The sequence below is a fragment of the Rhinopithecus bieti genome, unplaced genomic scaffold (assembly GCF_001698545.2).
Source record: "Rhinopithecus bieti isolate Rb0 unplaced genomic scaffold, ASM169854v2 scaffold_17939, whole genome shotgun sequence".
NCBI classification, from domain to species: Eukaryota; Metazoa; Chordata; class Mammalia; order Primates; family Cercopithecidae; genus Rhinopithecus; species Rhinopithecus bieti.
This window is the reverse complement of record NW_016809446.1, coordinates 1,652,657-1,667,569: the sequence shown is the minus strand read 5'-3', so window position 1 is coordinate 1,667,569 and position 14,913 is coordinate 1,652,657. Positions and strand designations below refer to the sequence as shown.

Sequence of the window (14,913 nt, the reverse complement as noted above, 5' to 3'; positions counted from 1 at the left end):
ATTTGTCACTGTATGGTACCTCTTGCAAAATCTGTTTGTAAATTCATTTATACTCTTTCCAAAATTGAAGTGAAACTGTTAAGAGTAAAAAACTACAGACACTATAAAACAAGAAAGACAAGAATGAAGTTTTTTTAAAAAAAGAGTTAAGAGTGGAGATATTTTAATTCCAAATTTTCTGCCACAAAATATCTATTCTCTCCAAAGACTGCTGAGGTGAGAAGCTTTGTTACTTTATGATCAACACATTTTATTTTCTTCTCCAGCTTAGTTATTGGTCCCTCCTTTTATTTTCCTTCTTGCTAATAAACATTTTGTGTTTCAAATTTTAACCCTTACCATATGGTAGAGATTTGGGGTTGAAAAGGCAATGTATATAACTTCCTTTAAATTCTAGTCACGAGAGGCCACCAGTGTTTAACCTGGACATTGTCAATTAGCTAAATTGTGAAGTAAGTGCACAACAAAGTCATAGCCAGTTGAAACGTGTAAGCAAATATAATGAGAAGTTCAGTATTCTCTTCTGATGCTCGAGTGGCTGGTCTTCCTATGGGCAGTCTTCTCTCTTCAGTCATCAGTCAAAACATGTGAGGTCAACAACTACAAAGCAGTATCTGCATTTCTCTTTAGTTGATTTTAATAAAAGTCAAGCCATGGTCCAAAAAGAGGTGTGTGCTCACTAGTAGAAATATAATTCATTTTGTGAAGAGCAATGTGGAAGACAAAGATATAAGTCTGGAAAAGTTAAGAATTTCCAGTGCCAACAGTATAAAAGCGGGAGATAAAACTCACTGCACACTAGAAAAGACCAGCATCTTCAGTAATAACATTCTTGAGTCCTTACTATGCAGAGGAAGCTCTTCTCAACGCCAGATACAAAAATCTAAAATGTATCTCTGAGCCTTTATGGGGAGATAAGACAAGCGAAATGTGAATAGGAACAAGAAAACAAAAAGTCAAACAAAGAAACACCAAACAGAGAAATCTTTTGGGAAAGTATTTGCCTTTCTTTGTCTCTTCTCAACCAGGGAACATTCTGTAAAGGTAAACTGAGGCTGGAGCCGAACCGGGAACTGAGACACAAGGCAAATGGCAGTGAGAATAGCCTTTTATTAGGGCTTGCCGCGAGGTTCCTCGGTGCGTGGGCGGAGGAAGTCGCGCTGAGGGAGGAGGGTAGGGGCTTTTTATAGCCCGAGAGGTAGGGAAGCTGGTTGTGCAAACAGGGCCTTGGGGGGTCTTGAAACTACTAGGGCAGGAGTTGAGTAAGGGTCATGAGGAAGGGGTCTTTGAAAACTGTCAACCGAAACTGCTGTTTACGAACTTGTGGAATGCAGGTGAGCTGCAGGTCATGGGGAGTGTGGTTGCCCAGCCAGAACTCTGAGGCATGTAAGTCTGCGGGTGTGTACAAGGGTGAAGGGAGTCTTTAACAAAAGGCCTGCTACTCTGGGTAACACCGCCATGTTGGGTCTAGATTCCTGCCTAACACATTCCTTTTCCTCTGCAGAATTCATTTGATTTGATCTATTGAAAAGGACAGAGTTGATTGAAACGAGAGTTTAATTGTGTCACTAGAAAGACCTTTCGATCTTTGGCTGCTCCAAGTCTGCTTCAGAACACTGTTCTTTCTGTCCTCATTTCTCACCAGCATTTCTTTATCCCAAAGAGTCAAGTACCAAAAGTAATTTTAAAATAGATGAGTGCAAGTGTTCTGGGACCAAACTGAGGTTCGGACTGCTGTTTCTCACGGCCCAGTAACAAGATGCAGATGAAAAGAATTTTTATTTCTGTAACCGGTTACAGGGAGAAGGCCTGAAAAATACCACCAGACAAACTCACAATTACAAAGTCTTGCAGAGCTTATATACTTTCCAAGCTATATGACTACATGTAAGCCTGCGTTCATCTAAAGACAGAAGCGATTAACTTCTTTTAATCTATAAGATCTGAGTCCTGAAGACCTTCCTCTGGAGCCTCAGTAAATTTACTTAATGGGTTCAGGTGCTGGAGTGATTACCTTTCTCTTGTCTCCTGCTAAATCACGGAGGCCTGGGGAGTTTCTTCAGATCCCTAATAAAACTTGTTTACTCCCAGATGGGTCCTGTTAAGAATTAATTCATTATTTTGTCATGCTTTAAGGCCCAGGAAAGGCCTAGGCAAAATGCTTGGTGGGCTTTTGTTACATTCCAGCCTTTGCATAAGGGCACTGGCTTTCAGCTTTTAATATTTAACTTAACTACTTAGTCAGTACTGAGACAGTTGTTATGGAGGCCTGTGTGAAACCTGGCCTGCCACACAAGATTAGGGAAAAAAATGGATTCAACCAACAGATTGTGTCTTCTCCCTAAGAAATCACTTTTACAATGAAGAACCTGAAAGAAGCCTTTTAAAAATCACAGTTTGAGGTGAGAAGTGATTCCATTTAACTCTGAATTGAATGAACTCTGACATGTTTGTACTGCATTTTCCAACAATTTTGGACAAAATTTAATACTTTTAAAAAATCCTAATAGTGCATCGCTACTACTACATTCCCTTGCTTTTTAACACCAATTCCACTGCTTTAGGTTGCTAAGAGATCAAGTTCTAGGTTAAAAATGAGAAAACCAGGCTTCTGTTTGCATGTCTGTTACTGACCGTGTAGGACTTGGTAGAAATTCTGCACATCCATTTGTTCAGAAAAATCATTTTTTAAACAACTTCACTGCTAAAGAATCAAATATAAGAACCTGTTGTCGAGCATGAAATTAAGGAAAATTACTAGTAAGAAAAGAAAAAAAATTGATTTGGAAAATTTTAAAATTATTTTATTTAATTAGAACTGTGAGCCATAGATCCCAAAGCCTTCCTCTGTGTTTTTGTTTAATAGCCTTGTCAAGATATAACACACATATTACACAGTCTCTCCATACACCCTAGCGCTAGGCAACTACAATCTATGTTCTGTCTCTGTAGATTTGCCTTTTGGACATTTCATATTAGAATTGTTACAGGAAAGGGGTGCCCATCCAGACCCCAAGAGAGAGTTCTCATGCAAGAAAAAAATCAGGGAGAGTTCATAGAGTAAAGTGAAAGCAAACTTATTAAGAAAGTAAAGGAATAAAAGAATGGCTACTCCATAGAGCAGCCCCGAGAGCTGCTGGTTGCCCATTTTTTTATGGTTATTTCTTGATTATATGTTAAACAAGGGGTGGATTATTCATGCCTCCCCTTTTTAGACTGTATAGGGTAACTTCCTGATGTTGCCAGGGCATTTGTAAACTGTCATGGTGCTGGTGGGAGTGAAGCAGTGAGGATGACCAGCGGTCACTCTCATCGCCATCTTGGTTTTGGTGGGATTTGGCCAACTTCCTTACTGCAACCTGTTTTATCAGCGAGGTCTTTATGACCTGTATCTTGTACCAACCTCCTGTCTCATCCTGTGACTTAGAATGCCTTAAATGTTTGGAAATGCAGACCAGTAGGTCTCAGCTTCATTTTACCCAGCCCCTATTCAAGATGAAGTTTCTCTGGTTCAAATGCCTCTGACAAAGTAATACAATATATAGTCCCTTGTGATTGACTTATTTTACATGGCATAATGTTTTCAAAGTTCACACATGCTTTAGCATGTACCTACTTCTTTTTATCATTGAATAATATTCCATTCTATTAATATTTATTGTCTATTCATCCATTAGTTGTCATACGTTTGGGTTGTTTCCACCTTCAGCTATTATGAATAATGCCACTGTGAACATTGGTTTGCAAGCTTTTGTGTGAATATATGTGTTAATTTTTCTTGGGCAAATACCCAGCAGTGGAATTTCTAGATAATGTGTAAATTTGTTTAAATATGTGAAGAACTGCCAGACTGTTTTTCAAAGTGGCTGTACCATTTTATACCCTCAGCACATTCTCTCCAACCAATAGAGCACATTCTCTCCAACCAATAGAGATATTATCTATCTATCTTTTTTTTTAACTGTAGGCATTCTGGTAGGTGTGAAGTGGTATCACATGACATATTGGGTTTACATTTCCCTAATGATGAATGATGTTGAGCATTTTGTAATGTCTTTATTGGCCATTTGTATATCTTATTTGGAGAAATATCCATTCAGATTTAAATTCAGTTATTTGCCATTTTACTTTTGAGTTGTGACAGTTACTTTGATTTTTCCCAAGCTTCCAAGTCCTATAACTTCTGGCACAGGGCTGATTTTACCTGATTATACAAAGTATCCACTTGTTCCCAGCAAGCCTTCTCTTGGCTATCCATTCTAAAGCACAAGTTCCTTGATTTGTAAAAAAGGTCTCCATGGTAAATTTAAGCTGGGGATTCAGACTAAGCAAAATTTTTTTCCAGAAATGAATGAACCCACTTTACATTGTCAGAAAATAAAAACTATGCATCATTTTCAGCAGATGCCAGAGAACTTGGAGATGATTAATTTACTGCCCCAAAGAGCTTTAAATTATTCAACTACAGGGCATTTTGTTAGTTTCAAATGAGATTTGGTTTATTGTCTATGTAAATTGTCTCTTTTTCCATATATTTTAATCTCTATGTCATCCCAGTTTCTTTCAGAAACAGGAATAACAAATCTTTCGGGAAACAAATACAGGAAAATGTGAAAATGGTACTTACAAATTTTATCTACCAGAAAATTTACTTTTAATCTCTTCATGTCATAGAAAATGATCAGTGTCTCTGGGAATAAAGCCTAAGGCTACATATGGTATATCAAATTGTAAAGGTACAATTGTCTTCACCAACAAAAAGGAAGTCATAAAGTCTTTCTAGATGAAAGAAGGTAATAGAATGAATTTTTGAGTTAATGAAAGTTACAGTAATTTCCATCATTTACAGTGACCTAGGGCTGCATCTCTCCCCATTACCTGCCAGAGCCTTTTGTTGTGTGGCGGTATCATGTAGTATCCATTCTTCTCCTACACTGTAGGTAAGGCCTAGACAAGACTTTAGATTAGATTCATATTTTTGGGAGGTGGAGGAATGGGTTAGATACAGCCTCTCCCTTTTAACAGTCACCTGTCTGATATTATCTCTTCCAGTTCCCATGTTCTTCACCAGGTACTTTTAATCAAGTATTCATTTATGAAGTTACTCCTCAACCCTCTCAGAAATATTTACATAACATTATAAAAGAAGAAAAAGCTTTCATAACCGAGAGAATGCATTTCTCATACTATGTTAGCATTCTTCTAGGGAAATTTTTGTTGGTTTGTTGAACATTTTTTCCGAAGATGGTAGCAGGTATTCTTCATAGTCCCAAGAAGAAAAAGAAAAAAAATATTCAAAATTGGCTTGCATACATAGTTTTTCCATAGCTTACCTTTTTTTTTTTTTATTAAAACTGAGGCTCAATTTGACAACTCACCTAATTAATCCCCAATCATTAGTTTTGATGAAAAGCCAGTTTTACATTCCATAGGAAATTTACCATCATGGATAAATTATGAAAAGAATATGTCAAATGCTTTAGGGGATTTTAAAAGAGAATAATAAAAAACTTTTTTTAAACAATAAAAGCATCTCAGTAAAAATGCAAATAACCTCCTAGCACAATTACTTTGAAAAAAACTCACACAAATTTTAGTGTTTAATTATTTGTTTAAAATATGAGTCATAATACTATACAAATAAAAGTTTTGCAGGCAGTAACTTTGGTTAGTTTTCTGATGTTTAATATGAACTGTATATTTCTGGCCCTGAGACAAGTAAAAACACATGATAGCAGCTGTGATTAAGATAATCTCTTACTTCTGTAGCTTGTCTCCTGTGGTCTCTTGGAAAACTCGGTAGGCAGCTGACCAATCTGATATTCTCTATGCATTAATTTTGTAAGAAAGGGACTCTAAGACAGATTGTCCATGGACTGTAAACTTTAAGAGGGATTATCTTCACATTAGTTTAATTTCCTGGTTGTAGATTTATTATTTTTTTAATGGGTGGGTTTCTGGCCTTTTCAAATCCTGAAAATCATTTTGCCTATAACTAGAGTCATTAGAATGTTGATTACAGACACAAAAAATTTAAAATTAAACCAGAAATATAATCAAACTAGTATTTTTTTAGAGACAAATCTCATGTAATAAGCTTTTAGTTACAAGGAACAGAAAGTTCAACCCAGAATGGCATGAGGAAAAGGGGAATCATTGGTTTAGTGTAGACTCCAGAGCTATGTGCATCTTCATTTATATCAAGTGGGAACTCAAAAGAAAGTTCAGTTCCCTAAAAATGTCAATATATAGATTTGAAGCTCTTCAGCGATGGCAAGTCAGACCCAATCATGTGACCAAACCTGAACCACCTGGTATCTGAGGTTTGAAAAAATGTAATTGGATTAAGCTCATGAGATCACTCTCAGAAGCTGGACATAGAATCAGACTTTATCTATGTCAGTTTCAATGCTTTTGGCTACATGTAATAGAAACTCAACCTCAAATCAGCTTAACATCTAAAGATATTTAGTTAACACTAAATATCTTATTTATTATCTTGTTATTTATCTTCTTTGTTATTATCTTGTTATTTATCTTCCTATCATCTTTAGAGGTTATCATCTTAGATATTAACATCTACAGATAGATGTTAAGATAATAACCTCTAAAGATAATAGGAAGTTTAGAGAGTACAGTTTCCAAGCATAGTGAAATAGGATTCCAGCTTGTCTGCAATTTCCTTGGTCTTGGTTTCCTCCATGCATAGTAAAGTGTTCTACCATGAATCACCAGGTAAATAGGGCAAACAATTTTAGTGAGAAAAATAAAAGACACCCACAGTTATTTAATGCCCAGTCTTTACCTGTCTCTGTACCAGGCAAATACATGCAATACCTAACCCTCCCAATTATACCCACAGAGAAAGCAAGACATTGAGAGGCTTGGTAGTATGGCCATACTTGCATGTCTGTGCACCAAGAAGCAAGAAGCCAAAGACAGATGCTTCTGACTACAAAGACCATTCTCACTTTACCATACCATGCAACAACTTGGACTATCAGGTAGGTATATATATAGAACCTAAGCTATTACTAATTGAGAATATCATTTTGCAAAAATACAAAGTACATAAACCCAATTAAAGACAAGGACATGGGGAAGGCATGTCTTTTTATATAGACTGAGGAACATGTGACATCCTTTTCTACTGGGTGTTCCAAGGGCAGTGTGCAGTCTGAGTTTCTAAGGAAGCAGTTTAGAAAATGCTCCACTGCTTTCATTTTCACAAAATAGACATATAAACTACAAGGTAGTAAATAAACTGTAATCCTGCAGACAAATTCTGCTTTCTGCATTCTTCACTTTTTTCTCTAATTTGTTTGGCTAATATCTGACATAAACTTGTGATTGAACATAATATATATGTATCACACAGGGTCCTCTTGTGTGAAATGCACATTATTTGTAGGATTGAGCTATGCATGTATATTTCTTATAAATCAAGTATGTCAGTGGTCTCATTCCATTTCATTAATAAGACATTCAGCTCTTCTGACCAGGGCAAAGGGTTTTTCATAAAACTGATCTGTAGCTATAATCCAGTAACATTTTTGCCTCTCAAGTGCTGTAAACAATTTATTACTTCAGAGTCTCTTACCAAAATTCAAGAATTCTAGGTTTCTTTTTTTTTACTTTTCCATAGGTTATTGGGGTACAGGTGGTGTTTGGTTACATGAGTAAGTTCTTTAGTGGAGTAAGTTATTTAGTGGTGATTTGTGAGATTTTGGTGCACCCATCACCCGAGCAATATACACTGCACCCTATTTGTAGTCTTTTATCCCTCAACCCCTCCCACCCTTCCCCCGAAGTCCCCAAAGTCCATTGTATTATTTTTATGCCTCTGTGTCCTCATAGCTTAGCTCCCACATATCAATGAGAACATGCAGTGTTTGGTTTTCCATTCCTGAGTAACTTCACTTAGAATAGTCTCCATTCTCATCTAGGTCACTGCAAAGGTTCTTGACTGTGGAGAATTCCCTCAGACACTAAGCCTGACAACAGATATCTCTATGGCTACAATGTGTCAGGGTAAAAATAATTGCATGTTTAGAACAAGCATCCTGGAAACTTTCCACAGGGATCATCTTGTTAAAGAAACTACTTCAACTGAGTTTTGAAAACCAGCACCTGATTGAAACAAGAAAAAGAATGTTCCCTTATTGGAGGTGCCTTTTTTTTGCCTTTGGGCTATGAGCATTTTGTTCACTAAGAGCAACATACAGTATTCAGATTTTCTGCTGGACCTGTTAATACACAGTTCATACATGTTCCCAGTTCTCCAGGTTTTGTTTTCAAATGTAGTAAAAAGCTACTCTCACTCAACCATTTGATATCTTCAAATGTTGCGGTGAAATATCAGGGCTTGCATCTTGAAGGACAAATCGCTCCCTTTTAATTCCTGTGTAACTGACATGCACGATTTTGTCTCATCACCTCGTATTTAAATCCATTCTTTGGACCTAATAAAGACCTATGGATGCATCAGGGCCACTGATAGGTCAGGAAGCATCTGGGGCTTCTCTTGTTCAATTATCCTTTCGACCATATATGCCTCCTTCAAGTTTCAGGGTCTATCAAACTGGATTCTATCTTTTCTGACTCTTTTCAATAGTTGAAAAGGTAAAGTGAATAAATAGGAAGGATTAGGAGGAGAATGGGATGGAGACAAAACAGAAGGTGCTTACAGAAAAGATATCTGAAGTATCTTCTCCCCTCAGGTGTGGATGTAAATTGTAGGCGAACAAGGCCAGGTAAGTAATTGAGGCAGAATAGTGGCCCAGCTACTCTTTGATAAGTAGCCACTTCCTGCCTGCCTGCCTATAGCGCTTAGTAAAAGATGTTTTGCTTTCACCTTGAAGAATGTGCTGATATAACATCTCTATGAATAATGAGCTGGACATGTGAGAAATCATCCATAATAAGGGACATTCCATAGCCACCAGGCTGTGATGGATATAAAAGACTGATTCCCAATGATTGTCTTTTATGAAAACCTCATAAACCTGCTTGTTTGTTGTTTTGTTTATTTGCTTTTGTTTTTGTTTGCCTGAGGTGTTCATTTTTAGGGGAAATTTTATCTGCTCAGAGATAGCAAAAGAGAAGCCCTTAGGCTCAGCTAAATCACATTTTTCATGTGTTTTAAAATTGTTAAGTCACAATGCCTTTAGTTATAACATGTGCTTTCAAGTTAGTTACAGACCCCCCCACCATTTCCTACCAGAATATACCAGCAACTCCTCACATTCCCATTACCTTTTTGGCCACTGAAAGCATTTAGGTTTCCCCTTCCTGTCCCAGTTAGGTCAAGGCACTCTTTTTCCAGAATCTAATGTTTTATATGAAACTATCTTATCCTAAATCCTCCAGAACCATTGATTCATGAATGATTCCTCCTTTTATGAGTGCATTCATTCAACACCGTTGGGATTGCTTTGTGCCAGGCACACTCTGCTACATCTTGAGAAGATACCATTGTCCTTATTTGTAGAAGTTTAGAATTTAGTACGGGAAGCAAATGTGTTTGTCTCCAGAATAAACATTTCATAATTGAAGGGTCATCAATGGATAGGGAGAGGGAGAGTGGGTAGAATTCGCTAAGAAGTGACTGGTGCCTGAAGAACTCATGTGTATTGTTGAAATTTTAATTTGTTGTAGCGAATGGAACAACCACATAATAAGACAAGGCTTGACCTCACTCCTTTCCCATAGCCTCAATCAGTGACAGGTGAAAATTATAATTTAATTGAACATCGCCTAGGAGGGTAGATAACTGTATAAAACTTAACCATGTTATCTACTATCTTTTAATTTTCAGGATTTTATGTAACTTAATTTTCAAGATAAAACATCTTGAACCAAAATTCTGAAGGCTGAGTTATATCTGAATATAAATTCCAGGTATACTTTTCTCATCTAGGTATCTTGGTCAGCACTACCCAATAGAAATAGAGAGTCATGTATGTAATTTTCAGTTTCTTGGCAGCTACATTTAAAAAGTTAAAAGTGGCTGGGTGCGGTGGCTCACGCCTGTAATCCCAGCACTTTGGGAGGCTGAGGCGGGTGGATCACCTGAGGTCAGGAGTTCAAGACCAGCCTGGCCAATACAGCAAAACCCCGTCTCTACTAAGAATACAAAAAATTAGCCAGACATGGTGGCAGGCGCCTGTAATCCCAGCTACTTGGGAGGCTGAGGCAGGAGAATCTCTTGAACCCAGGAGGTGGAGATTGCAGTGAGCAGAGATTGAGCCATTGTACTCCAGCCTGGACAACAAGAGTGAAACTCCGCCTAAAAAAAAAAATTTAAAAGCACAAGTAAAATTAACTTTAACAATATATTTAATTTTACCTAATATATTCCAAAATTTATTTCAACATTAAATTCTATGATAAGAAGATATGTGCACTCTTTTTCATACAAAGTCTTTGCAATCTAGTGAGTATTTTACATTTATAACACATTTTCATTTGGACTAGGACCATTTCTAGTGTTCAGTGCTACATGTGGCTAGAAGAGCTGTTCTAAATGCTCTTAGAGCATCTGCAAATATCTTGGAGCATGCGTATGTGTTAGGTAAGTAAAATGTTAGACCTAAATAATTTAGCTACTTTATCCGTTTAATGTTCGGAGTTTCGGAAGTAATGTATTTGCTAGCTGATTAATATTTTTACTCAAGTAGAAAATAGTTTCTAGTGGTTCCATCTTAATCATGGCCATTTAATTCATCATAAACTTATTTCAAGAAGAGGTTGCCATTTGCACAGTTACGGCAAACTCTTAAGATGAGAAGAAATTTGATTTTTCTTGATTACATATAAGCATGTAAAATTTAGTATTTGGACTTAAAGAAAACCTTTTGTTATGATAGAATACTGAAATAGATTTTGTTTGATGAACTCTATCTTAATGCGGAGATATTGAAGTCCATTACGAAATTAGTCCCCATAAATTTCCTTTTTTCTTTCTTATTGTTATGATTATCAAATGCTGATTCATAAACTAAATGTCATAAAGATTTATTTAAGTTTGAGGACAAATCTTCACAGCCAATGATGAGTTTTTCATTATTGAAAATTATTTTCCTGGTCATGTACCTTCTGCCTTTACTAGTGTACTGTGTGCTTGTTTTTACCACTGCACACTGCCTAAGTGTTCTGTAGCTGCCTTAATGGGAACTATGTTTTGAAGAGCTCCTTAAGGCTGTTTATTAAGATGGCACTTTGTTTCTTTGTTTGTGCTCTGGACACATAAATATTAATAAATCTATTCAGCCAGTCACATATTTTTAGAACTCAGATGTGTCAGACATAGTTATCTTTTTTTTTTTTTTTTTTTTGAGAGGGAGTCTCGCTCTGCCACCCGGGCTGGAGTGCAGTGGCCGGATCTCAGCTCACTGCAAGCTCCGCCTCCCGGGTTCACGCCATTCTCCTGCCTCAGCCTCCCGAGTAGCTGGGACTACAGGCGCCCGCCACCTCGCCCGGCTAGTTTTTTTTTTGTATTTTTTTAGTAGAGACGGGGTTTCACCGTGTTAGCCAGGATGGTCTCGATCTCCTGACCTCGTGATCCGCCCGTCTCGGCCTCCCAAAGTGCTGGGATTACAGGCTTGAGCCACTGCGCCCGGCCAGACATAGTTAGTTATCTTAACAAATTTATCTCTATCCCTATCTCCCTCTGATGCAATTTCACTTAGCCAACCTACTTAATGCAATTGCCTAAAGGGCTTTCTACTAAGAAAAGAGTACCAAGGAGGAGACCAGATGTTTCGCAATCAAGCTTACAGAGCAATTTCCTAGAAATTAGCATATGCAAGGCTATAGGAAGTGATTTAAAAGTGTTAACTCATGTAATCCATTTAACCTCATTAATAAGGTTTAATTTCGTCACAACCTTATGAGAGGAAGAGTATTATTTCCCTCATTTTTACATATTAGGAAACTGATGGTCAGAGATGCTAAGTAACTTGCCCCGCAGCAATCACTAGTAAGTGGAGTTGGGTCCCGGCATTCTGGCCCCAGAGGCTGTGCTCTCAGCTGCTGCCTCACAGCCCCTTTCCACTGATACATGCAAGAAAATCCACATGATTCCCAGCATGATTTTTGCTGAGCCCTTCCAAGGAGGCTGAAAGGAACAGAGGACACATTACTGCATGGAACAGACAGGAAATATTTTATTAGTTTCCAGATGGAGCAAAGGATAGAGTAAAAACATTTCAGTAGAGCTCCACAGACAGCTCTCCTCAGGGAGCCCACTCTGGCATCTGTGGCCCCCCAGTCGAGGTACTGCCTATAGTCCCCCGACCTCAGCAGGTACTGCTGCCCACCCGGTAGTTGGGCAGCTAGTAGAGGACCCAGGAGCCCTCCAGTACATTGAAGGAGTGGATCTCACTGAGGTGAAAGCGGTCGTGAAGACAGGAGCAGTCTTCAGTGATCTCTACCATCTGGCCCCTATAATCCTCTGGGTCATAGATCCTGAGCCTGCGGGAGCTAGCCTGCGGATTCAGCAAACAGCAGATGAGGGAAAGTCAGAAAACCTGACCTCATGTCAGCAGGGACCCCTGGGGAATGGACTTTAAAAAAATCTTTGCTTTATCAAAGGTGAGCAGACTAAAAGAAAGAGATGGCTAATACCAGGGGCGCTGTGTATAGTTGGATAGGTTGTCTACTGTGAAGCTCAAGAGGGCGTCATTCCCAGTTCATTTGGTACGAATGATGCTCCCTAGGGCTGTTAGTACAATCTACATGAACAGACACACTGGTCTTGCTCAGGACCGCTTTCAAGTGTTTAATGTATTTGTTTCATTCTCTACTTTATAGATTTATAGTGGTTTGGGGCTCTCCCTGGAGGACATACAAAATAATCAGATTTTAAACAAAAGATAAATGTGTCCCTGGCAACAGGTATTATTTTGAATCTCAATAACATTAGAAGCTAGAGGGAGAGGAGGTTGGATTGCTTTTACCCAAGCAAGGCATAAATTGGTGGCAATTCAGGAAGGCAGTCCAGCCTGGGCAATCCCCTCATCTGTGCCTTTCTGCTTTAAGCCCGCTGCTGTAACGTGCTGAAAAGCAAGAGCCGTCACAAAGACTAGGTTTCAGTTCTCAGCTCCAACATGTGCTCCTATAAATCAGTTTTAGGTAATAACCAAAAATGGAAGTTCAAGATCTTGAAAGAGGCCTGTACAGCATCAAAGGGTATAAAATCTTTAGAAAAATAGAAAGTTAGGCTGTTTCTCCTGAACTATTCCTGCCTTTCTCTCTTGAGCACTTGTTTTTTCCTTCATCTGCTTGTTTCTTTCCCTTGTCACAATGTTTCCTCTTCCATCACTAAAACCCTCTTTAGGAAGGATTCTCATAAGCAATTCCTTTTCTGGCATGAACAACTGCTAATAAGGTATTTTACATTGGTCAGCATTCCGTGTTTGCAGAGGACTGACATGTTGCTTCATTCGTTCTTCACAACACCCTGGAACATGTGGAGCAACATTAAAGCCTTTTACCCTTTTACTGGAAAACTAAAGACTGGATCTTACACTCTGTAATTAGAAGAGTTGGAACTTGAAATTAGAAATCTAAGTTTTTGGGCTCCTAATGCCAGACTGGGTCCCTATCAAGCTATTAAACCCTGTGAGGGGATTTCAGACTTCACAAAAATGGTTCATTTTCCCAGGACTGTCACAGTCAACTTTAGGGAATCCCTAACTGTGAAATTCCAGCCTGCTGGGGCTTCATTTGGGTAACAGGGGGCCCTGCAGGAGCTATTGGAATCTCGTTGGTTACTGGTTTGCTCAGTCAGAAGGCAGGACTTCAGAGACCCTTGACGTTCATAATAATAGTTAATACTGGGAGGTGGGGATTGGCCTGTACCAGGTGTCCTCCTTTCACCCTCATTGCAACCTTAGAAAGGAAGTACTCTTATTAGTCCTAATTCATAGGTGAAGAGTACCAAGCTTAGGTACTCTTCAAGAAATAGCCGGGTACCTAGTTTAGGACTACCTGAGAGCAAGGAATTCTGTTGCTCATTCATCACCTGTGGCATAGACGCTCTGAGCGAATGCCATACACAACTTATTCCCAGTAGCGGTGAATCTGACTAGCAAAATAAAATAATGTCCAGTTAAAGCACTGCATCACATACTTTTTCAGTGGGAGGAAACCTTACGGATGTTAATAAAGGAAAAGAGAATATAGTTAGAGCTAGAAAACAGAAGGCTGCCATCCCATCCCATCGTGTGTCGTGTGAATCATCCATGTGGATAACTGATGCGACTTGAGGTCACGGAAGGGACCCGGCGGGACTGCACTCACGTGGGGGATGAGGCCCATCCACTGCTGGTGGTCGGCATAGTAGCTGCGGCGCAGGAAGTACTGGAGGCCGGAGTAGTTGGGCAGCTCATAGAGCATCCAGCAGCCGCTGGCCACGCGCACTGAGTGGCAGCGGCTCAAGTAGGGCTGCAGGTTGGGGTGGTCGCTGCGGCATTCGTAGTGGCGGCCCTGGAAGCCCGGTCCTCCAAGAGGGTGATCTGCAAGGCAAGGCGAGGGCTCACAGCCCTGCCCCTTCCCCAGGCTCCAGCCCCGGCCATGCGGGGAGCTCCCGGGGCAGGGCTCACCTTCTCCTTGGCTGGCTGGGCTGAGCGGGTGGGGTGGCATTGTCAGGTGTTGTTGTTTGAAGATTAATTAAGGGATGATTGGTTTATTTTTAAAAATCATTAATGATTAATAGTTACTCATGTTGCTTTTTAAATTTCAACTTTACTTTTGATCTAATGTATATAGCTTTTGTGGAACAGATCCCTTTTTAAGTAAAACTTTCCATAAGACTGAAAAAAAATAGCATGTCTGTCCCATATACTTATGTGTAGACAATATATATTGTAAATTATATACATAATCATTAATATATATAATTTACATGAC

At 39.0% G+C, this 14,913-nt stretch overlaps 1 protein-coding gene across 1 annotated transcript; it reads right to left on the bottom strand.

Annotated features, from left to right (window-relative positions):
* Positions 1-8,100: 8,100 nt before the first annotated feature.
* Positions 8,101-14,646, bottom strand: LOC108540332 (gamma-crystallin D-like). Its single transcript, XM_017889345.1, is given in 4 exon segments — positions 8,101-8,130; positions 12,229-12,318; positions 12,321-12,488; positions 14,305-14,646. Coding segments are annotated over 4 exon segments (630 nt in total).
* Positions 14,647-14,913: the final 267 nt, after the last annotated feature.